This window comes from Dendrobates tinctorius, unplaced genomic scaffold (genome assembly GCF_039654945.1).
Source record: "Dendrobates tinctorius isolate UK_male_01 unplaced genomic scaffold, ASM3965494v1 ptg000021l, whole genome shotgun sequence".
In the NCBI taxonomy this organism is placed as follows: domain Eukaryota; kingdom Metazoa; phylum Chordata; class Amphibia; order Anura; family Dendrobatidae; genus Dendrobates; species Dendrobates tinctorius.
In genome coordinates this window covers 34,745,001-34,769,062 of record NW_027361689.1, presented here as the reverse complement: position 1 = coordinate 34,769,062, position 24,062 = coordinate 34,745,001, and the positions used below count along the sequence as shown (strand labels likewise).

General features: G+C 42.2%; 1 protein-coding gene, 1 long non-coding RNA gene and 1 other non-coding gene across 4 annotated transcripts in view; 1 reads left to right on the top strand and 2 right to left on the bottom strand.

Annotated features, from left to right (window-relative positions):
• Positions 1-10,048: 10,048 nt before the first annotated feature.
• Positions 10,049-19,582, bottom strand: LOC141083754 (uncharacterized). The gene is made up of 4 exons (XM_073568121.1): positions 19,452-19,582; positions 15,006-15,067; positions 11,488-11,647; positions 10,049-11,377 (listed from the first exon to the last, which is right to left on the bottom strand). The coding sequence occupies exons 1-4, from the start codon at positions 19,580-19,582 to the stop codon at positions 10,108-10,110; spliced, it is 1,623 nt and encodes a 540-aa protein (XP_073424222.1). The 3' UTR covers positions 10,049-10,107.
• On the bottom strand, positions 14,614-14,685 carry TRNAA-UGC (transfer RNA alanine (anticodon UGC)). Its single transcript has one exon. It is a non-coding gene; the product is annotated as a tRNA-Ala (tRNA).
• Positions 19,583-21,745: 2,163 nt separating the features above from the next.
• LOC141083828 (uncharacterized) overlaps positions 21,746-24,062 on the top strand; it is a 4,237-nt gene continuing 1,920 nt past the window's right edge. For both annotated transcript variants that reach the window (XR_012230834.1, XR_012230833.1), the window contains exons 1-2: positions 21,746-21,879; positions 22,029-22,144. This is a non-coding gene — a long non-coding RNA (uncharacterized lncRNA). The remainder of the gene's footprint in view (positions 21,880-22,028; positions 22,145-24,062) is intronic.

Genomic DNA, 24,062 nt, shown 5'->3' with positions numbered 1-24,062 from the left:
TAATGTCAGAATCACCGGGATCGATGGAAGCGTTCCAGAGTTATTACCTCGTAAAGGGACAGTGGTCTGAATTGTAAATATTGGCCTGGTCATGAACGTGCAAACCACCCTTTAGGGTAAAGAGGTTAAAGGATTTGTCCCAAGATCCGATCTTCAGGAGCACACTGCTCCTCGGCCTCCTGGTTGTCAGGGGGTGGTGCACTCCTGACAATTCTTTTCCCAGCTCTTTATAATGCTGCAGACAGAGGCAGTTTTGACTCTGCAGCACTGGAAAATCACAGGATCAGAGCAGCACTTACAAGCTGGACAGCAAAAAGCCTGTAAGTGCTGCTCCCATTTCTTTGTGCAATGGTCATTTACATGCAGTAGATGCATCTATGGCTTAGGCATGGGGCTGAGGCACCTATATGGGGGATGTAGCTCAGTGGTAGAGCGTATGCTTTGCATGTATGAGGCCCCGGACTTTTTTTTCCACTTATAAATAACTTCCAAAAGTTCCGAAGTCCCCAGATTTGCAGGAACAGAAGCTCAGTCAAGCCGCCACCCCGAATTATCAGGAGCGTGCCACCCTCTGACAACCAGGAGGATGACTGGATTCTATTTTTAATTCTACTTAAAAAAAAGATGTAAAAAATGCAAAAAATAAAATCACCTCCTTCTCCCATTTTTTAAATATTTCATGCAATAGAATGCAAATTAATTATTTAAAAATCCTACAATGGGATTTTCTGTTTTTTTATCTTTACATACTTTTAACTCAGGAAGAGTTCAGAAATCAATATTTTGTGGAATAACCATGATTTTTAATCGCAGCTTTCATGCGTCTTGGCTGCTTTCCACCAGTCTTTCACACTGCTTTTGGGTGACCTTATGTCATTCCTGGTACAAAAATTTAAGCAGTACTTTGTTTGATGGCTTGTGACTATCCATCTTCCTTCAATGAGGTTCAGGTCTGGAGATTGGGCTGACCATGACAGGGATTTGATGTGGTGGTCCTTCATGCACACATTGATTGATCTAGCTGTGTGGCATGGTGCATTGTCCTGCTGGAAATACCAGTCCTCAGAGTTGGGGAACATTGCCTGAGTAGAAGGAATCAACTGTTTTTCCAGGATAACCTTGTACGCGGATTGATTCATACGTCATCCGCTAAGATTAATCTGACCAATTCCAGCCTTGCCGAAGCATCCCCAGATCATCACCGATCCTCCACCAAATTTCACAGTGAGTACAAGACACTGTGGCTTGTACGCCTCTCCAGGTCTCTGTCTAACCATTAGACGACCAGATGTTGGGCAAAGCTGAAAATCAGACTCATCAGAGAAGATTACCTTACTCCAGTCCTCTATGGTCCAATCCTTATGGTCTTTGGCAAACTTCAGCCTTGCTCTCCTTTGCTTCTCATTGATGAAAGGTTTTTTTCTACCTTTACATGACTTGAGCCCTGCCTCTAGGAGCCTGTTATGAACTGTTCTTGCAGTGCACTTCACCCCAGCTGCCATTTGCCATTCCTTTTGTAGGTCCCTTGATGTCATCCTGCAGTTTCGAAGTGATATTTGAATAAGATGACGGTCATCCCGGTCAGTGAGGAGTCGTTTTCACCCTCTGCCGGTCTGTAGCTTTGTTGTCCCCAATGTCTGCTGCTTGACCTTGTTGTAATGGACTGCTGTCTTAGAAATTTTAAGACAACATGACGCTCTCTGTATCCCTCTGTTAGTAAAGCCAGAATTGAGCCCTTCTTTTCCTCACTGAAGACTTTTCAACTCCTTTCGCATGGATATGTTATTTTTTAATTCCTATTACCTTTGGGATATTACTAGCACTTGTTTTGCCATCCAGCTTGTCCTATTGCAAGAGGATTGTGAACACCACAGCAGGGTCTTTTATACTTTTCTTCGTTAAATAAGATTTGGTTCCGGTGATCACCTAATCAGAAGCACATTAAGTAGAATGAGGTGTGCTCTGGTTGGAATTCAACTGACAGTGGAATGGAATGGATGTCAGACATGTAGAGAAGCTGATTTCTATAACACTGTGCAGTGGTCTCCTAATTTCTGCCAGAGCTGTATATATATATATGGTCTTCTTCTGTCCTTGTATATTGACAATTTTGATGAGGTATCTAATAACTCTTTGGGTGGATAATGTGTATTCAGGTCGCCTCCGTAAGAATGTAAAAAAACTTTTTTACAAATTTTTTTCATGATAATATAATAATATATACTGTAACATGTTTGGGGTTTGACTGACGGCACTGTATACACTGATTTTCGGTTAATGCTTGAATATAGAATATTTATTGTGTATCGAGGCATTTTTGTGTCCTTTCCTTATATTCTATATACAATATCCATCCTGATATAATCTGCAAGTGCTTATATGTTATATACAAGTATGGAGTCTATATATTCAATATAACCAGTAATAGCTGCTATAATATTTTTGTCTTTTTCCTTCGTGGTTGATCCATTGCATTGTACATTTTAATTAGGATTTATCTAACCAAATATTAACTGTATATGGTGATTTAGCAGTATCTCTCCCGTCTGTAATTGTATTTGATATTATGTATTGTTGCTTCCTATATAAATTTCTATCATATTTGGATCTAAACATCTGATGGCTGATTGGCAGCCTTGTGCTTTATTAATTTTTGCATTTATATCATTTTGTTTTATTATATTAACTTTTTGTGGTATTGTGAATTCTGATGGCTGATTGACAGCCCTTATATATATTTATGCACTAGTTTGCTGCTGATATGTACAGTGGGGAAAAAAAGTATTTAGTCAGTCAGCAATAGTGCAAGTTCCACCACTTAAAAAGATGAGAGGCGTCTATAATTTACATCATAGGTAGACCTCAACTATGGGAGACAAACTGAGAAAAAAAAATCCAGAAAATCACATTGTCTGTTTTTTTTTCATTTTATTTGCATATTATGGTGGAAAATAAGTATTTGGTCAGAAACAAAATTTCATCTCAATACTTTGTGATATATCCTTTGTTGGCAATGACAGAGGTCAAACGTTTTCTGTAAGTCTTCACAAGGTTGCCACACACTGTTGTTGGTATGTTGGCCCATTCCTCCATGCAGATCTCCTCTAGAGCAGTGATGTTTTTGGCTTTTCGCTTGGCAACACGGACTTTCAACTCCCTCCAAAGGTTTTCTATAGGGTTGAGATCTGGAGACTGGCTAGGCCACTCCAGGACCTTGAAATGCTTCTTACGAAGCCACTCCTTCGTTGCCCTGGCGGTGTGCTTTGGATCATTGTCATGTTGAAAGACCCAGCCACGTTTCATCTTCAATGCCCTTGCTGATGGAAGGAGGTTTGCACTCAAAATCTCACGATACATGGCCCCATTCATTCTTTCATGTACCCGGATCAGTCGTCCTGTCCCCTTTGCAGAGAAACAGCCCCAAAGCATGATGTTTCCACCACCATGCTTTACAGTAGGTATGGTGTTTGATGGATGCAACTCAGTATTCTTTTTCCTCCAAACACGACAAGTTGTGTTTCTACCAAACAGTTCCAGTTTGGTTTCATCAGACCATAGGACATTCTCCCAAAACTCCTCTGGATCATCCAAATGCTCTCTAGCAAACTTCAGACGGGCCCGGACATGTACAGGCTTAAGCAGTGGGACACGTCTGGCACTGCAGGATCTGAGTCCATGGTGGCGTAGTGTGTTACTTATGGTAGGCCTTGTTACATTGGTCCCAGCTCTCTGCAGTTCATTCACTAGGTCCCCCCGCGTGGTTCTGGGATTTTTGCTCACCGTTCTTGTGATCATTCTGACCCCACGGGGTGGGATTTTGTGTGGAGCACCAGATCGAGGGAGATTATCAGTGGTCTTGTATGTCTTCCATTTTCTAATTATTGCTCCCACAGTTGATTTCTTCACTCCAAGCTGGTTGGCTATTGCAGATTCAGTCTTCCCAGCCTGGTGCAGGGCTACAATTTTGTTTCTGGTGTCCTTTGACAGCTCTTTGGTCTTCACCATAGTGGAGTTTGGAGTCAGACTGTTTGAGGGTGTGCACAGGTTTCTTTTTATACTGATAACAAGTTTAAACAGGTGCCATTACTACAGGTAATGAGTGGAGGAAAGAGGAGACTCTTAAGGAAGAAGTTACAGGTCTGTGAGAGCCAGAAATCTTGATTGCTTGTTTCTGACCAAATACTTATTTTCCACCATAATATGCAAATAAAATGAAAAAAAACCAGACAATGTGATTTTCTGGATTTTTTTTTCTCAGTTTGTCTCCCATAGTTGAGGTCTACCTATGATGTAAATTACAGACGCCTCTCATCTTTTTAAGTGGTGGAACTTGCACTATTGCTGACTGACTAAATACTTTTTTTCCCCACTGTATATTCTTTTTTATTTGTATGTACCCCGGTTTTGCCAGTACTTTATATGGTCCTCCATCTGTTGCATACTAGTGCGCGTGCACCTCCTTTCTGCCGCCATCCTCTATCTGCTTCTGTGCCTGCGATGCACCCGGTGCCAGATCACGTGGGGCCTCATGTGTTTCTGGTTTGGCTGCTGGGTGACGACGCGTCAACAATTGCTGGCTTCCAGCCTTAATTGACTTCCGGGCCTCTGCCTTTTTAAACCCACATATCGGTGACACTTCCATGCTCCCTGAGGAAGGTCTTTTATCCGAAACGTGCGTCGGGGTGTAAAGACTGACCAGCTATTTCCACTGCTACTCTCTGCCAGGTACTATTAATAGGTAACATTGGCCAGTACACTCTATATTTTTGGTCAGCTGTATAAATACGTTGAATACACACTTATCCTGTGTGCTTTATTGATATCTAACTCAATTATCTTTCTAATTTTTGGCTATGTAGAGTATGTACTATTTTACGTGATCCACAGTGGATTTGATACCAACGTGGTCTATGTTTTTGACCTCTAACTGTATTACATTGCTGGTCGCACCTGCCCTCCACAGTGCATGGTTGTTTATCTGCCCACCTGTTATCCTGTCCACCTTTGTCTGTGAAATTTGATCAATAAGGTTATTTTATTTTTTCAGTACCTATGGACCTTATGATTGTATTTCTTTGGTTCACCCTCCCTTGATCAATATGAGAACCTGGATATGGAGACATGACTACAATATGGGGACCTGGATGGGGACATGACAACAATATGGGGACATGACTACAATATGAGGACCTGGATATAGAGACATGACTACAATCTGGGGACCTGTATGGGGACATATCTACAATATGGGGACCTGTATGGGGACATAACTACAATAAGGGGACATAACAAATGTGCACTCATATTGTAGTTATCGCCACATCCAAGCTCTAAACATTTTTTAAAAAAACACAGCAAAAATGTTCAAAAGGTGTATAGAATAAAAAACGGTATCACTAAAAATGTAACTTTGTCCTTCAAGGAATGCGGCCCCCAAGTTCAAATTAATGAGCAGAAAAGACCGCATCAATATGCACAAAAAGTGCAAAATGCATTAAAATGAATGGGAAGCTTCTTTTAGGCGTTCTTCGAGCGGATATTTTGAGAAATCCGAGAAAAAAACCACAAACGTGTGAACACAGCCTAACGCAAAGACTGGAGTCAACTGTTATTAAAGTTATCAGATTCTCTATGAGAATTTTATGTAAAGTGAGGCGGTGGTCACACATTCAGAATGCAAGCACAAAGACATACACTGCTGTATACAATGTATTTCTATAGACATAGAAACAACTAATACACAGAGTTGGAGCCCACAATATGCTTTAAGGTGCTTTTATTGCTCAATGGCTGGGTCACAGATAATAAAAAGTCATTATTGAGGGTTCAAATACCCTCTAATGTATCCATGAGAGACAACCCGCATATACAGTCATATGTTAAAGTTTGGGCACCCCTATTAATGTTAACCTTATTTCTTTAGAACAATTTTGGTTTTTGCAACAGCTATTTCAGTTTCATATATCTAATAACTGATGGACTCAGTTATATTTCTGGATTCAAATGAGGTTTATTGTACTAACAGAAAATGTGCAATCTGCATTTAAACAAAATTTGACCGGTGCAAAAGTATGGGCACCTCAACATAAAAGTGACATTAATATTTTGTAGATCCTCCTTTTGCAAAAATAACAGCCTCTAGTCGCTTTCTGTAGCTATTAATGAGTTCCTGGATCCTGGATGAAGGTATTTGTGACCATTCCTGTTTACAAAACAATTCTAGTTCAGTTAAGTTTGATGGTCGCCGAGCATGTATAGCCCGCTTCAAATCATCCCACAGATGTTCAATGATATTCAGGTCTGGGGACTGGGATGGCCATTCCAGAACACTGTAATTGTTCCTCTGCATGAATGCCTGAGTAGATTTGGAGCGGTGTTTTGGATCATTGTCTTGCTGAAATATCCATCCCCTGCGTAACTTCAACTTCGTCACTGATTCTTGCACATTATTGTCAAGAATTTGTTGATACTGAGTTGAATCCATGCGACCCTCAACTTTAACAAGATTCCCGGTTCCGGCATTGGCCACACAGCCCCAAAGCATGATGGAACCTCCACCAAATTTTACTGTGGGTAGCAAGTGTTTTTCTTGGAATGCTGTGTTTTTTAGCCTCCATGCATAACGCCTTTTTGTATGACCAAACAACTCAATCTTTACTTCATCAGTCCACAGGACCTTCTTCCAAAATGTAACTGGCTTGTCCCAATGTGCTTTTGCATACCTCAGGTGACTCTGTTTGTGGTGTGCTTGCAGAAACGGCTTCTTTCACATCACTGTCCCATACAGCTTCTCCTTGTGCAAAGTGCGCTGTATTGTTGACCGATGCACAGTGACACCATCTGCAGCAAGATGATGCTGCAGGTCTTTGGAGGTGGTCTGTGGATTGTCCTTGACTGTTCTCACCATTCTTCTTCTCTGCCTTTCTGATATTTTTCTTGGCCTGCCACTTCTGGGCTTAACAAGAACTGTACCTGTGTTCTTCCATTTCCTTACTATGTTCCTCACAGTGGAAACTGACAGGTTAAATCTCTGAGACAACTTTTTGTATCCTTCCCATGAAAAGCTATGTTGAATAATCTTTGTTTTCAGATCATTTGAGAGTTGTTTTGAGGAGCCCATGATGCCACTCTTCATAGGAGAATCAAATAGGAGAACTACTTGCAAGTGGCCACCTTAAATATCTTTTCTCATGATTTGATACACCTGGCCATGAAGTTCAAAGCTCAATGAGGTTACAAAACTAATTTAGGCCTGTTTCACACTTGCTTTTTTTTGCAGCGCGTTTTTCCCGCAAAAAAACGCATTGAAAAAACGCATACAAATGCATACAAATGCTGCGTTTTTTTCAAGCATTTTTATGCGCATGCAGGAAAAAACCGCAGCGTTTTTGTGCGTTTGTATGCGTTTTTTGTGCCTTTGCGTTTTTTTACAGATTTTGGAAAAACCCCCCAAAAAAGAAAAAAAAAACATTCAACAACACACAAGACCAATGGGACTTCATTGTGGGTGTGGTATGTTAATATATAGACCCTGTCTACAGTATTCTTCACATTTGCTTGATTCTTCTCGTGACCATGGATCTGCGCTGGAAGAGTTTTCACTTCAACTTGGATTTGGACATCGCGATGGCTCAGGCGTATGCAGTTGCCTGCCATGAACAAAGGAAGAGAGAGAGGGAGCGAAGACGGCAGCGGCGGCGTATGTGGATACATCCGATTGTTGAACTCCGGGAGAGCCGTGGGGCATACCACACCCTCTACAGCGAGCTCCAGGCAAACCCGGAGAAATTTATAGATTATATCCGGATGTCCCAAGAAAGTTTCAGGGATTTGCTTGCTCGTGTCCAACAATCTATCCGGAGACAGGACAAACAGCTCCGTCGTGCGATTCCTCCTGAGGAACGGCTACTGGTGACATTACGGTATGTAATATTAAACCAAGGGGTGCGGTCTGATGTTTTTTTTTTAAATTTAGTATTCAAAACCTTGGGTAATTAGTTTTCGTGAATGTACTAATATTTTATTTTATAGTTTTTTAAAATAATATACATAAATATTAATTTTACTTCTTTGTCTGTTCACAGATTCCTGTCGACTGGAGAAACCCTATCTTCACTACACTTCCAGTACCGTATTGGAATCTCTACCTTGTCTGGAATTGTTGCTGACACCTGCCGGGCTCTCTGGAATGTTCTTTGTCCAGAATTTCTGCCCCTGCCCACTGCTGAAAAGTGGATGGAAATTGCTGACAAATTCTGGACAGTATGCAATTTTCCCAACTGTTTGGGAGCTGTTGATGGTAAACACATACGGATCATCAAACCCAAAAGAACTGGATCTGAGTACTATAATTACAAAAAGTACTTTTCAATAGTACTCATGGCCATTGCGGATGCCGGATGTATGTTTGTAGCAGTGGACATTGGAGCATTTGGCCGTGGTAATGACTCACAGGCTTTTAAAAACTCAGACATGGGCCGGAGGTTGTATGGCAACCAATTTAATTTCCCTATGCCACGGCCTCTTCCTCACACCGAAGCTCCGCCACTGCCCTTTGTAATGGTTGGCGATGAGGCTTTTCAAATGTGCGGAAACCTACTGAAACCCTACTCCAGCCGGGACTTGGACCACACCAAAAAAATATTTAATTACAGGCTGACCAGGGCCAGAAGAACTGTCGAGTGTGCTTTTGGGATTCTTGTCTCCAGATGGCGAATTCTGGGCACGGCCATTAATCTTAAACTTGAAACAGTCGATGAGGTGGTGAAGGCCTGTGTGGTTCTACATAACTTTGTGATGGCTAAAGAGCACCCGACCTTTGAACTGGACGATGATGCTCCTAACCCATTGCCTGAATTCACTCAGCACACTCTCAGGTCATCCGTTGAAGTTGGCCAAATGAGGGACCAATTTGCGGCCTACTTTATTTCTGATGTAGGACGGGTGCACTGGCAAGATGAAATGGTGTAATGTTTTTGTTTGTTTATGGTAATAAAAAACCTTATTTGATACCATTACTGAGTGCACTATATTTTTTAAAATCCAATTAAATAAAAAACTTCCCATGTATAACTGAATTTTTTGATGTTCACACACCTGGGCAGGCAAATACACATATGAGTTAAAATGCAGCATTGCTAGTCTGCGTGAAATATATTGGAACGAGCAAAGCTGCAGGCCATGAATCAGGAAACCAATTTTTTTCAAGAGAAAATTGTCAAACTAGTTGAAAAAAAAGTATGTGATTTTTTCAAAACCCAACCCTCAAAACCCAACCCCACCCAATGAAAGTCAATGGGGAATACAAGTCAGCATTGAGTGGATGAATGTAATCAGCTCAATTCCAACTTTTATTTAAAATTGTGGTAGTGTATAAATAGACAAGTTTCTAGAGTTATTACACTATGCCTTGGAATGACTATACTAGGCCGTGGTATTTAAAATATGAGTATAGTAGGCCTTGGGCCTACTAGTATAGTCATATGTGAAATACCACGGCCTAGTATAGTCATACCAAGGCCTACTGTAATAACTCGATTTTTACCAACTAGGATCTTGTTTCACGAAAAACAAACTGGTGAAACTTGACAAGTTTCAACAGTTTGTTTTTCATGAAACCAGATTCATGTTGGTAAAACTAGAGTTATTACACTAGGCCTTGGAATGACTATACTAGGCCGTGGTATTTCAAATATGAGTATAGTAGGCCTTGGGCCTACTAGTATAGTCATGTGAAATACCACGGCCTAGTATAGTCATACCAAGGCCTACTGTAATAACTCGATTTTTACCAACTAGCATCTTGTTTCACAAAAAACAAACTGGTGAAACTTTTTAAGAAAGAAACTTATTTTTTAGACAAGTTTCAACTTTTTGTTTTTCATGAAACCAGATCCAAGTTGGTAAAACTCGAGTTATTACACTAGGCCTTGGTATGACTATACTAGTCCGTGTTATTTCACATATGACTATACTAGGCCTTGGGTTGGTTTTTAACATGTATTTACCCATCAGTGTGTGTGAGCGGCGCAAACAACATTAATGAAACTTTGTAATGGTGAACCACAAATGTAAATTTATTTTTAATCACAAAAATAAACCAAAAAATTATTTTTTCCAGCGTTTGGGGGCAGATGGTTTCAATTTGGGGGTGTGCAGGGAATATGCAACACTTGCAGTTGAAGACGGTGTTTGAGGGGAAGGGGCAACAAAACTTGTGGGGGAAGGTAGTCCAGTTAAGGGAATTAAACTAGGAACACTTGGAGGAGAGGAAATCTGTTCAGGTACATTTGTTGTAATGGCATGTCGCCGTAGGCTTGTGTGCCTGGACCGACTTTGGCCCAATGCCCGCCTTGATGGATTTCGCCTTGAACTTGGGGCAAATATTGAGTGTAGGTCCCCCGTCTGCTGGGGTGGCTGCTGCTGCTGCTGAGGTGGCTGCTGCTGAGGTGGCTGCTGCTGAGGTGGCTGCTGCTGCTGAGGTGGCTGCTGCTGCTGCTCTTGGTTGGCAGTGCTCGTCCTTGCAGGAGGACTGGTGGCGGCAGTGATGGTCCAGGTTTGCGGAATGGTGGTGGCAGGGCTACTACATGTTGTTGTAGTGGCAGGGCTGTTCCATGTTTGCCTAGTGGTGGCTGAGCTCCACGCATGCATGGGAGTGGCGGTGGTGCTCCAGACAGGAGTAGCGCTTGCCATGGTGGTGTCGGTGAAGTGACCAGCTGCACTCAGACTTGTGGTGGTGTAACGGTGGGTGTCCTGGCTTTGAATAGAGGTGTCCGTGCAGTGGTATGCAGCACAAGTCGGTAGTGAAGTGAAGCGAGTCAATGGTGGCACAGGTGGAAATGACACCACTGACTGCTGACCGTACCGATTATGCTGCATAGCCTGCAAGAAAGCATTGTTGCAGGCCTGCAGCACATTCAGCTGTTGCTCAGGACTAAGGTGTTCCGCCATGCCCTTTTCAATCTTACTAAAAAAATGGTGTGCTGGTCTGTTGAGGTCGGCCTCCAGACGGTCAAGGCGCTGTTCTACAGAATTGAAGCGGTGTTCAAAGTGGTTAAAACCACGTTCCATGAGTGCAAAACCGCTTTCAACTCTGTAGGACAGCGACTTGAGGCTGGAATTAAAGGCCTCGCTCAAATGCATAAACTTGGGCAAGACATTCCTGTCCAAGGCCCTCTGGAGCTGGCGGGTAGTGCCCGCATAACCAGTGGCAGAGACCTGGGACAGGGGAACACCTGATGGCCCAGCTTCCTGGTCACCAGCTGTGTGTGTGGCTGACCTGCAAGGTGCTTCCTGGCTGTCGGATGGCTGGGACGGGTCAGAGGACGTCCGAGGAAGGACCGCTCCAGGGCCAGGTTGCAGGGTGCTGCTCCAGGTGCTGTGGAAGAAAGGAAAATCATTACTACCATGCCTTTACAAGAAGCATCAGCTGTGGATTAGAAAAACACAGATTAATAAAAATAAAAACCCAAAATTTATAATACTTACGATCTCGTGGCAAGGACCGGTCTTAGGAACTGCAACGCGTGATAGTGACGGTATCTAGTTCTGGTCCTTGACGCAGATCCACTGCGAACCTGGCCCTCAGCACGAACATCACTGTTGAAGCGGTCCTTGATCGAACGCCAACGTGTTCGGACTTTGTCCACTGTTGGGAAAAAAAAAACAGTGCCGTCAAGGACAACAGTCACAGCGGCACAATATAGCAATACAATACTCAAAGCAGTCACTGTAGAGCCCGATGACACTGTTGGGTTTCCTGCTAGAATATACCTAGCACGAAACCCAACAGTGCCGTCAAGGACAGCAGTCACTGCGGCACAATATAGCAATACAATACTCAAAGCAGTCACTGTAGAGCCCGATGACACTGTTGGGTTTCCTGCTAGAATATACCTAGCACGAAACCCAACAGTGCCGTCAAGGACAACAGTCACTGCGGCACAATATAGCAATAAAATACTCAAAGCAGTCACTGTAGAGCCCGATGACACTGTTGGGTTTCCTGCTAGAATATACCTAGCACGAAACCCAACAGTGCCGTCAAGGACAACAGTCACTGCGGCACAATATAGCAATACAATACTCAAAGCAGTCACTGTAGACCCCGATGACACTGTTGGGTTTCCTGCTAGAATATACCTAGCACGAAACCCAACAGTGCCGTCAAGGACAACAGTCACTGCGGCACAATATAGCAATACAATACTCAAAGCAGTCACTGTAGAGCCCGATGACACTGTTGGGTTTCCTGCTAGAATATACCTAGCACGAAACCCAACAGTGCCGTCAAGGACAACAGTCACTGCGGCACAATATAGCAATACAATACTCAAAGCAGTCACTGTAGAGCCCGATGACACTGTTGGGTTTCCTGCTAGAATATACCTAGCACGAAACCCAACAGTGCCGTCAAGGACAACAGTCACTGCGGCACAATATAGCAATACAATACTCAAAGCAGTCACTGTAGAGCCCGATGACACTGTTGGGTTTCCTGCTAGAATATACCTAGCAAGAAACCCAACAGTGCCGTCAAGGACAACAGTCACTGCGGCACAATACAGAGCAGGGAAATACTCACTAAACGCCTTTTTGGAGGATGCTGTGGCGCTGTCCCAGCCATCCATCAACGCTGCGGCCACCTCATTCCATAGCCGCCGGGTCACCACATTGTCCTTGTACAGCCGGTCACGGCTGTCCCACAACGGCGCACGCTCCTGGACCAGGCTGATGAGCTGCTCATTATCCAGGTAGACGTCTTCATCCCGTTGTGGAACCTAGACAAAACACATTCATTAGAATAATCAAATTTAAATTGAATAAAAAGTTACAAAAAAAAGAAACATAAAAAAAGAGTAAAAATAGAAGATAAACAATAAAGAACATTACAAATCATTTGATACATACATTCCGTATCACCACCGGGACTTGGCTTCGCTGCTCCTGCTCTTCGCCCTCAGAAGTCCCGTCCGCAGAAGATGATGAGGATGATGTCTTAAAAAAGTTGAAAAAAACGTAAGAGATTTGGAGTAGCAGCAGATATACTTACCAGATGAACGAAAATAATCACCTCACTGTCTGCTTGCGCCAATTCCTGCCGCGATGGGGAATATTCGGATTCTGAAGACATACTGCATGTAAAAATAATAAAAATCATTAGTACATACATAATTTAAAAGGACAGGCATATAATGTAATATACTCACATTCTTGCGCTGATAATGTGTTCCTTGGTGACTGTCTGCTCTCCAATCTGTCAGTGTAGTAGTGGCAGAGTTTTGGCAGGCACCTCCTTTATATAGACTTTTTTTTTTTGACTTTAGAAGTTTATAACTAGTACAACAAGTGGACACCACCAAAAAAACGCAGCGCTAAAAAAACGCATACATGCGCATGCCAGTGCGCACGTATGCGCATCCATAGGCTATAATGGCCATTTTTAGCGAAAAACGTGCGCATACGTGCGCATGCGTTTTTTTCCAGGACCAAAAAATGCAACATGTAGCGTCTGTGAAATACAAACGCACACCCCAAAAAAACGCAGCGCATGAAAATCGCATACGTGCGCATGCCAGCGCGCAGGTATGCGCACCCATGTTAAATATAGGGGAAAAAACGCATGCGCACGTATGCGTTTTTTCAAGCGCAAAAAAACGCAAATGTGAAACCAGCCTTAGTGCTTCAGGAAGTCAGTAAAAAGTAGTTAGGAGTGTTCAAATCAAGAAAATGATAAGGGTGCCCATACTTTTGCACCGGTCAAATTTTGTTTAAATGCAGATTGCACATTTTCTGTTAGTACAATAAACCTCATTTGAAACCAGAAATATAACTGAGTCCATCAGTTAAAAACTTTAACATATGACTGTAAATTAGTATAGAGCCACAATCCAAAACATAGTGTAAACTCTGCTCTTACCCATAATGCCTCAGTCAGGGACCCACAAGAACGCAGCCCCAACGCGCATTTCGTGTTGGCTTCTTCGGGGGTATTTGTTCCTTGTATGTGGTATTATTCGGTCACTGTGGTGGTAATATGTGGTCTGGTCATGGTGCGGTGGTATTTGTTCCTTGTATGTGGTAGTATAGGTCACTAAGTGGTGGTAATATGGTGTCTAGTCATGGTGCGCTGGTATTTGTCCCCTGTATGTGATATTATTGGTCATTTTAAAAATTGAAAAATAAATAAAAATATACCTAAATTGTATTGGATATTTTCACAAATGTTTAATAGGTTAGAGTAGAGTAGGTACTGGCCAAAAGTCTACCTTGTCGTGGCGGCGGCTTAAACAATCTTTTGACTGTGGACAGTTCGAGGGTGGAGGCGAAGCTGGGGTGGAGCCTGTCCGGAGTCTCCAGGGTGCCCCAAAATTCCTAGTGGCAGCCCTGTCTACAAATACAATCTGCTCCTCTGTAGTCTATAGCGATGTCGGTCTGTACATGTATAGTGCTGGTTACAGCGCCCCCTGGTGTCTGACAGTTATAGAATTCTCAACAAAAGCAAATCTGTCTGATATTTAGTGCTGAGTCCGGTCTTCGTGTTACATCCAGACAGAAGACATTTATCAGATTTTTGAATATTTTGTAAGTTTTCTTGTTATTTGACACAAAAGCTGGAGATGCCGGGGATTGAACCCGTGGCCTCATACATGCAAAGCATGCGCTCTACCACTGAGCTACATCCCCTGCACACACTGTCTGATGTGTGATCTCAATTCTGAGAACGATCCATGACGAGAATCTGACTCTGAATCTACCATCATAGAGCTTCTCACAATTCGTTTTTCTTTTTTCATAATTCTGCAGCATAAATGACATCATATTCCAACAGTCTGGACCATTAGGGACGAAGCAAAACTACTTTAATTCCCATCTCCCGGATGGGAACATCTCTGAGCGCTGCGCCCCCTGATGGTCTCGTAGCGGTGCTTATGTCCCCTGATGGGCTGCAGACAATCAGCGGCGGCTGAAAGGCGACATCTCTCCTGATCCCGTAGGTAAGTTACCTTTCTTCTTGTATCGGGCACCATCGGGGCGCTCTACAGCAATGTACAGTGGGAACCAATCCCTTTAAGTATAAGAAAATCGAAAGAATTCATCGATAATAAGATTTACCTTTTCCATAAAAGCCCAAAATATTGAAAAATTATGTGGTCACTACTTCAGTCCGGCTTCTTGGTCGCAGGGTTATTATCTTTTATTCACTCCACAATTTTCCATTTTATATTTTATCATATTGATTACCCTGACACCTCCTAACTTTCCCTTTGTCATTTTAATTTTTTAAATACTACTATAGGCAAGAGTTCTGTGAATCTAACAGATGTTTTATGATATCAGGTTATAACAGCTGCCATTGATAAAAGTCTTTACAAATCAGTGTGAAGAGATTTTAGGCCCTCTTGTGGACTTTATAAGACCTGCAGCTTCCTTAACAGCTGCTCAGCACCCCACAATTGCTCTGCTGTGGGTTCAGTGGGACGAAAGAGGACCCCAACTCTGTAACACCAAAATGCTGCAATCCCTACTGACTGTAGCATCTTATTGGTAGATCTCCGACCATGACAGGTGGGTGTTAATCTGCATAACACAGCGGCACTTCATCCAGATTTCCTTCTACATTTTAAAACATACAAAAAAATTTCTGATTTGGAGATTTTTGGAATAATTTTAATTCCCAGAAACCCCTCTCTGAGCACTTTTGCACAATTCTCTCACCACTAGAGGGAGCTCACTGATTTATCACAGGGTTCAGTGGGAGCTGTTATCACTTGCTAGGAGCTCCCTCTAGTGGTGGCTGAACGCAGAGAGAATTTTATGATTTAGTGAATCTTTTATTGAGATCTCATGATAAATAGGCAAAGAGAACTCCAGATCCAACTAATATAAGCAGCCTGTAGGCTAATAATGGCACGGTCATATTTTATGCTGAGGTTGTGCACCGGGAATCCTTTTTCAAAAATCTTATTTTTGGGGGGATGGCACGGGCACAAAAGTTGTGACCATCTGCAGCAAGAGTCAGTGGTTATACACAGGTGATCTCCTTCTGTGTGTGCTGGGACCAGACCTATCTCCGATCCCAGCACTTTAACTCCTCAGATGCTGTTATCAATAGTGATTGAGGTATCTAAGGAGCTCGACAGCTGAAGGTCGCTCCCTCTGTCAGCACCCCCCCGCTTGGATTCTTACGGTAACCAAAGTCCTAACTTTGACCTCTGTTCTTGCCCTATACATTATTCTATCAGATCCCCGATAGGCTGCAGCTAAACACTGACAGGTTAGTGCACAGCAGTACATAAGTAGTACTGTGCATTATCAGTGCAATCACAGGATCGCATGTTTATCCCTGTGAGAATTGTGAAAAATTTTTTTTTTTCGAGTGTTAGAGAAAAAAAATCACAAAATCATTTTTATACTTTGAAAGTATATAATTTTTCATCCGCTATGTTCTGATTACACCGGCCCCTAGTGTCTGACACATAATTCTTAAAAATTAGTTGTTCTGATACTTAGTAGTGAGTCTGATCCTTGTGCTACATCCAGACAGATGACCAGGGAATGTTACTCACATTTTTTCAGATTTCTGAATTTGGATGTTATAAGGTTCTTTATGCCGGGGATTGAACCCAGGGCCTCATACATGCAAAGCATGTGCTCTACCACTGAGCTACATCCCCTACAACTGCATGAGCGCTACCTGGGTAGACAGCACGAGCCGCTGAGCTCACTGATTGGCTGCAGCAGTAATGACTTTTATGCTCTAAATTATGATGAATTTTTCAAATGCGCTCAGCTTCACCAACTCCAAGATAAGCTGCACTCCCTTTCAAAAAATGGTGGAGCTGGAAGCTACAGGCTTATAAACTACAACAGCAAAAGAATGTGGGTCAAAAACTGATGAATCTTAAAATATAAGTTTTATAGGAGACAGGTCCTGGAGTGGAAACATTAGGGTCTGTGCACACGGTGCGGTTCCTACTGCGGATTCGCCGCTGCAGTACTGCAGGTGATGTACAGTACCATTATAGCCTATGTAAAAAAATCCGCTGTGCACATGCTGCGGATTTCTCCGCCCGGTTTTTGTGCGGAAATAAAAAGCAGCATGTCACTTCTTTTGTGCGGTTTTGCTGCAGTTTTCCACCTGCTCCATTCTACAAATCCACAGGTGGAAAACCGCAGTGTAAAACCGCATAAAAACGGCAGTAAAACCGCAAAAAAAAAGGAAGAAATCCGCAGGAAAAATCCAGGTCATTAAACTGAGGATTTAGTAAAATCCGCACGGAAAAATCTGCAGGAGGATCCGCACCGTGTGCACATAGCCTTATACAGACAGTATGGTATAGCACTGTGGTGTTGGAGCAATTATAGGTAGGACTGTTTATAAATGTCCACAATATAATGGGTTAAGTTCAGTTCATAACAAATACTGCTACAAAGTGCTAGCATAATACTACCAAATAGAGCCCACGTAATATTACCATACAGAGCCCACATAATACAAACATACAGAGCCCACATAATACAACCATACAGAGCCCACATAATACTAGCATACAGAGCCCACATAATAAAACCATACAGAGCCCACATAATATTACCATACAGCGCCCACATGATACAACCATACAGAGCCCACATAATACAACTATACACAGCCCCCATAATATTACCATACAGAGCCCACATAATACTACCATTCAGCGCACACATAATATTACTATACAGAGCCCACATAATAAAACCATACAGAGAAAACATAATACTACCATACAGAGCCCCCATAATATTAACATACAGAGCCCACATAATACAACCATACAGTGCCCACATAATACAACCATACAGAGCCCACATAATACTAGCATAAAGCGCACAAATAATACTACATACAGCACCCAGCCCCATACTACCATACAGAGCACAGATAACACTACTATATAGAGCCCTCATAATATTACCTTACAGCTCTCACATAATATTACCATACAGAGCCCTCATAATATTACCATACAGAGCCCACATAATACTACCATACAGCACCCACATAATACTACCATACAGAGCCCACATGATACAACCATACAGAGCCCACATAATACTACCATACAGCACCCACATAATACTACCATACAGCACCCACATAATACTACCATACAGCACCCACATAATATTACCATACAGAGCCCACATAATACTACCATACAGCACCCACATAATACTACCATACAATACCCACATAATATTACCATACAGAGCCCACATAATACTACCATACAGAGCCCACATAATACAACCATACAGAGCCCACATAAAACTAGCATAAAGCGCTCAAATAATACTACATACAGCACCCAGCTCCATAATACTACCATACAGAGCACACATTATACTACCATACAGAGCCCACATAATACTACCATACAGCACCCACATAATATTACCATACAGAGCCCACATAATACTACCATACAGCACCCACATAATATTACCATACAGAGCCCACATACTACCATACAGAGCCCACATAATACTACCATACAGAGCCCACATAATACAACCATACAGAGCCCACATAAAACTGGCATAAAGCGCTCAAATAATACTACATACAGCACCCAGCTCCATAATACTACCATACAGAGCACACATTATACTACCATACAGAGCCCACATAATATTACCATACAGCACTCACATAATATTACCATACAGAGCACACATTATACTACCATACAGAGCACACATAATACTACCATTCAGTGCCTGCATAATACTGATACTATGCGAACCTCCTTCCACCTGCCAGCATTAGATATGCATCTTTGGAAACGTGCGGAGCCTACAAATCTGGGAGCAGCGGCAGGTAGGGGGAGGTTCGGGGGGCTGTCATTTCACAGCCTCAGAGTAACTGGACCAGGGGTCTGCAAACACAATCTGCTCCTCTGTAGTCTCTAGCGATGTCGATCTGTACATGTATAGTGCTGGTTACAGCGCCCCCTGGTGTCCGACAGTTATTCTACATAGAATCCTCAACAAAAGCAAATCTGTCTGATATTTAGCGCTGAGTCAGATCTTCGTGTTACATCCAGACAGAAGACTGGTGAATTTCCGCACATTTATCAGATTTCGGAATATTTTGGAAGTTCTCTTGTTATGTGACACAAAAATGGGGCGCACCAACTGTACCAATCACAAATATATAAATGAAGGTTTAGGTGCAGCAACAGTGTAATAATAAACATGAGAAGAGAAGAAAAAGAACCACTGCAAATAGCGCACACTGAACCACTACAAAAACAATGTTTTATTGATGCAGCAATACAATTAAAAACATAATAAAAACATATGAAGCATCCCACAATATATAACAGTGAAGTATGGCATATCACAATTATAGATTATGCTGTAATAACCTTCTCTTATATGTAACTAAAATCTGAATAAAGTTGTACCTGTACTGATTCATATGGTTGTAATTGATAGGTTTACACGATGTCTCTGTAGTCTCTTTGAGATATTCCTTATCATTATCTTCTGTTTTCTGTATAGTAGGAGTCTGATGTGAGGGGGGTTTTATCATCATATTATCATTTTTGGCTGTGAGGTTTTACCTTATACATTGTTTGGGACATTAATCCCTTTATGGATTTTCTATCTAGTTCTATTGTATATTGTGACCTTGGAATAATATGGTGGATCCCTAGGTTTGAGCTCATGGGGACCATTGGGTTGGACCTGGGGATAGGTAGCCATTGTTATATTTTTAATGTCTTTTATGACATGTACCGGTGTTCATGCTTCACATTAACCCTAATTAGCTTATGGCTCCTTTTCATGTTGTGACCCCCTCCCTATGTGTTTCTGTCTGTCTCATTGTTGTGTCTGTTCTTCATGTTGCATGCTCTTGTGAGCACTGTGTGTCGTTGGAGCTGCAGCCTCGCACCCGGGTGTGGGTTACCGCTCGGTGCTGACCTTGATTGACTTCTTTGGCCAGCATGTGGGGGCGTGAGGCTTGCGTTCCAGGGGAGAACTCCATGCGTCTCACTGGACGCAGGTGCGAAAAGGAGAGAAAAGAAATTTTTTTAAAGAAAAATTTTTTGAAGGGTTTTTTTTTCCCCCTGTTTTATCAACACTCCTCACACAGCTCATTGCGCATGCGCGGCGGCCATGTTCCTTCAGTGACCAGGACGCCGGTCTTTTTGTAGTGATTGGAACTTTTGGATGGGGGCAGTTCACCTGTGGTGCATGTGCGGGTCATTTGAGTCTTAGTAAGGTATATAAGGCTGTTGGATCATGATCAGTGTACTTCCCCTGATGAAGCCGCATGGGTTGCGGCGATACGCGTGGGGTATGATCCTGGGTGTAGCACCCACTTGGTTATAGCTGTATTTTCACTGCGACCTTATTATTGGTTGCTCTGGAGTAATTTTTGTGTGGTACAATTGAATATTGGATTGTGGGCATTGGCCATATTGCTGTTGGCTTATTATGGCCTGTGTGCCCTAACCAGTGAATATTTAGGGACACATGCATGGAATTATTTCATGCAGCGATTGTGCAATATTAGGGCCCTTGGTCTCCATGAGCAGGTTTATGGGGTGGTTGTTGTGAGGTTGGACCACATGGTTGATATACAGGTTATTACAGCATAATCTATAATTGTGATATGCCATACTTCACTGTTATATATTGTGGGATGCTTCATATGTTTTTATTATGTTTTTAATTGTATTGCTGCATCAATAAAACATTGTTTTTGTACTGGTTCATTGTGCGCTATTTGCAGTGGTTCTTTTTCTTCTCTTCTCATGTTTATTATTCCACTGTTGCTGCACCTAAACCTTTATTTATATATTTGTGATTGGTACAGTTGGTGCGCCCCATTTTTGTTATATATAATTGGTTTTGGTCGGTTCTTTGCCGGCCCTTCTTGTGGCCTTATTATTGGCCTGGAACATTATTGTATGCTCTAGGCGTTTACCATTAATATCATTATTATTTGGTTGATGCATTGTGCAAGGGTATTATATATTTTTTTAATTTATTGTTGTTTTATTTCAGCCGTCCTTACTGTGGTTCTTCCCGGATGGATTGGGATACGAGAGAGGCAGCATGGAGGGCGCAGTCCTCAGATATTTTTTCCACTTCTAATAGTTATATGCCTAGTTCAGAATTTGCTAGTGTGACTGCAGAGTTGATAGCAGCACATAAATTAGGCATCAGGTTGTGGTGGAACATTCGGTCCTTGGAGGAATATATTAAATCCAACATTGTGCCAAGAGGCCTTAGGGTTTCTATATATCCGGCATGGGAACCCTCTTTGGACTTTCGTGCCACATGGGAGAAGGGACTTTTACGATGCTCAGGTATTATTATGAATATGTTGTTGGAACATGATAGGGAGCTATTGGTCTCGGTTAAAAAACAGATTAAAGAATTAGATACTAAACTGAGTGCTTTTGATGAAGTGACCCAAGTATTGCCTTTTAAAACCAGGCTCAAAGAGACTTTGGACAGATATGATAGGGATATTACCCATAAGAAAAAATCCAAATTTCACAGAGATCGTAGAGATTTTGAGGAGAAGCAGGTATTCCAATGGAAACACAAAGGGAATATTAGACGTAAGGCCCCTATGGATAGGGCCCCAGAGAGAACTGTGGAGTTGGCCCGTAAACCTGATTATACATCGGGTAGTGATTTTTTATCTTCAGCCGAGAGCGAGGCCGAAATCGGACAAGAAGGGGCCGTCGCAGGCGGGAGGATGTTCACAAGAAACACCCGCTTCAGGGGACGCAGGCCCCCACAGTACAATCAGTACAGGAATTTTCGCAAGTAGATGAGGAGGTTGTCGTGGAGGATGGGACTACGGAGATACAGGTACAGGAGAATGTGCTTCAAATCATTAACCTATCTCAATATAACCTTTCACCTTTGGAAATTTCTGTGTTACAGAGGGGTTTGACTTTTTCGCCTGTTATAGGTATGGATAAGTTCACTTTGGATAAGGACCTTTATATTTTTTGCAGACAATTAATTCTTCAGGTTTTACATAACAAGCCACGGATGGTGGATGGTTTGGATCAAACGGATCGTCAGGTGTTACAGGATCTATTGGATCTTTTACAGGAGGACACGACACATGGTAAAAACCGATTTCCTTATAAAAATAAATCAATGGTAGCCCCGTCTTTTTCCTTGGTTCCAGCTGTGAGGGTTTTTTTTGAGTTGGTCAAAAAAGATTTTTTGGCCATTCCTGCTAGATCACGTCACGTGGATAATCTACATGCGGGGGAAAGACTGGCTGTGGATAATTTAAAATCTAACAAATTGTTTTTGATTAAGGAGGCTGATAAAGGTGGAAATGTGGTGTTGTGGCCGCATGAATTATATCAGGAAGAGGCGCACCGCCAATTGGATAATGTTCAATTCTACAAAAGATTACCGTCAGATCCTACTGGACCCTTCTCTATTAAATTCAAGAGACTACTAGATAGGGCTTTTGAGTTGGGTATTATTAACAAGAAGGAGATGGAATTTTTGTGGGTTGAACATCCAATCACTCCTACCTTTTACATGTTGCCGAAGGTCCATAAGGATCTTATTAGGCCTCCGGGCCGACCTATAGTTGCCAGTATAGGCAGCTTATGCGAAAAGGCCTCTATCTATGTGGACTATTTCCTTCAACCGATGGTGAATACGTTACCATCCTATATACAGGATACCTCTCATTTTATTAGGAAACATCGTGATGTTACTCTACCCCCTGGGGCCTTGTTGGTCACTTGCGATGTAGAATCGCTTTACTCTAATATTGACCATTCTGATGGCATCACTGCAGTACTGTATTTTTTTGATCAGATAGTTCATTCGGATAGAATGCACGATTCATTCATTGTGGATCTGTTAGGTTTTGTGATGAAGCATAATTTCTTCCTTTTTGACAGGTCTTATTTTCTCCAGACCTCCGGTGTGGCTATGGGGGCCAGATGTGCCCCGGTTTTGGCTAATTTGTTTCTCGGATGGTGGGAGGCCACTCGGGTATATGTGACACAAATGTTCAGAGATAAAGTGCGACTTTGGTCGCGCTTTATCGACGATATTTTTTTCATTTGGACTGGTACGGTAGAGGAATGTGATATCTATATGGGATTATTGAATTCCAATCCATACAACATTGTGCTCACTTATACTGTGTCCTCTGTTTCAGTTAACTTCTTGGATCTTACGGTCTCTAATATCAATGGGGGCATCTCTACAAGACTATTTAGAAAACCCACTGCTACAAATAACCTTTTGGACTATACAAGTTTTCATCCAGCCCATACGAGAAATGGGGTGCCCATAGGGCAATTTTTGAGAGTACGAAGAAATTGCACATCGGAGGTAGTGTTTCGTGAGGAGGCTGCACAATTAACGAAGTGCTTCAGGAAGAGAAACTATCCTCGGGGTAGCATTTCACGAGCTTATCAGCGAGCGAATGGTACTACGCAGGACTCTCTCCTGGTTACTTGTGACAAGATTCGGAGTGTGATGCCCCGGTTCATTACGCAATATAATAGTCAGTGGTCACAGGTGAGAGAAGTGATTGGGAGACATTGGGGTATTCTTACAACGGACTTGCAGACGTCTGCTCTGGTGCCGGAACGGCCCTGTATAACAGCAAGGAGGGCTCCAAACTTTAAGGATATTTTAACAAAAAGTCACTATATGAGACCAGTAATTGGGTTGGAAAGGGGAATAATGCTTAGGGGCTCATTTGCATGTGGCAATTGTACCATATGCCCCCATATGCATTCCATCAGGGATTATTTTGTGAACCCAAAAGACGGCACTAGACATAGGTTAAGGTCATATACAGTGGGGCAAAAAAGTATTTAGTCAGTCAGCAATAGTGCAAGTTCCACCACTTAAAAAGATGAGAGGCGTCTGTAATTTACATCATAGGTAGACCTCAACTATGGGAGACAAACTGAGAAAAAAAAATCCAGAAAATCACATTGTCTGTTTTTTTTTTCATTTTATTTGCATATTATGGTGGAAAATAAGTATTTGGTCAGAAA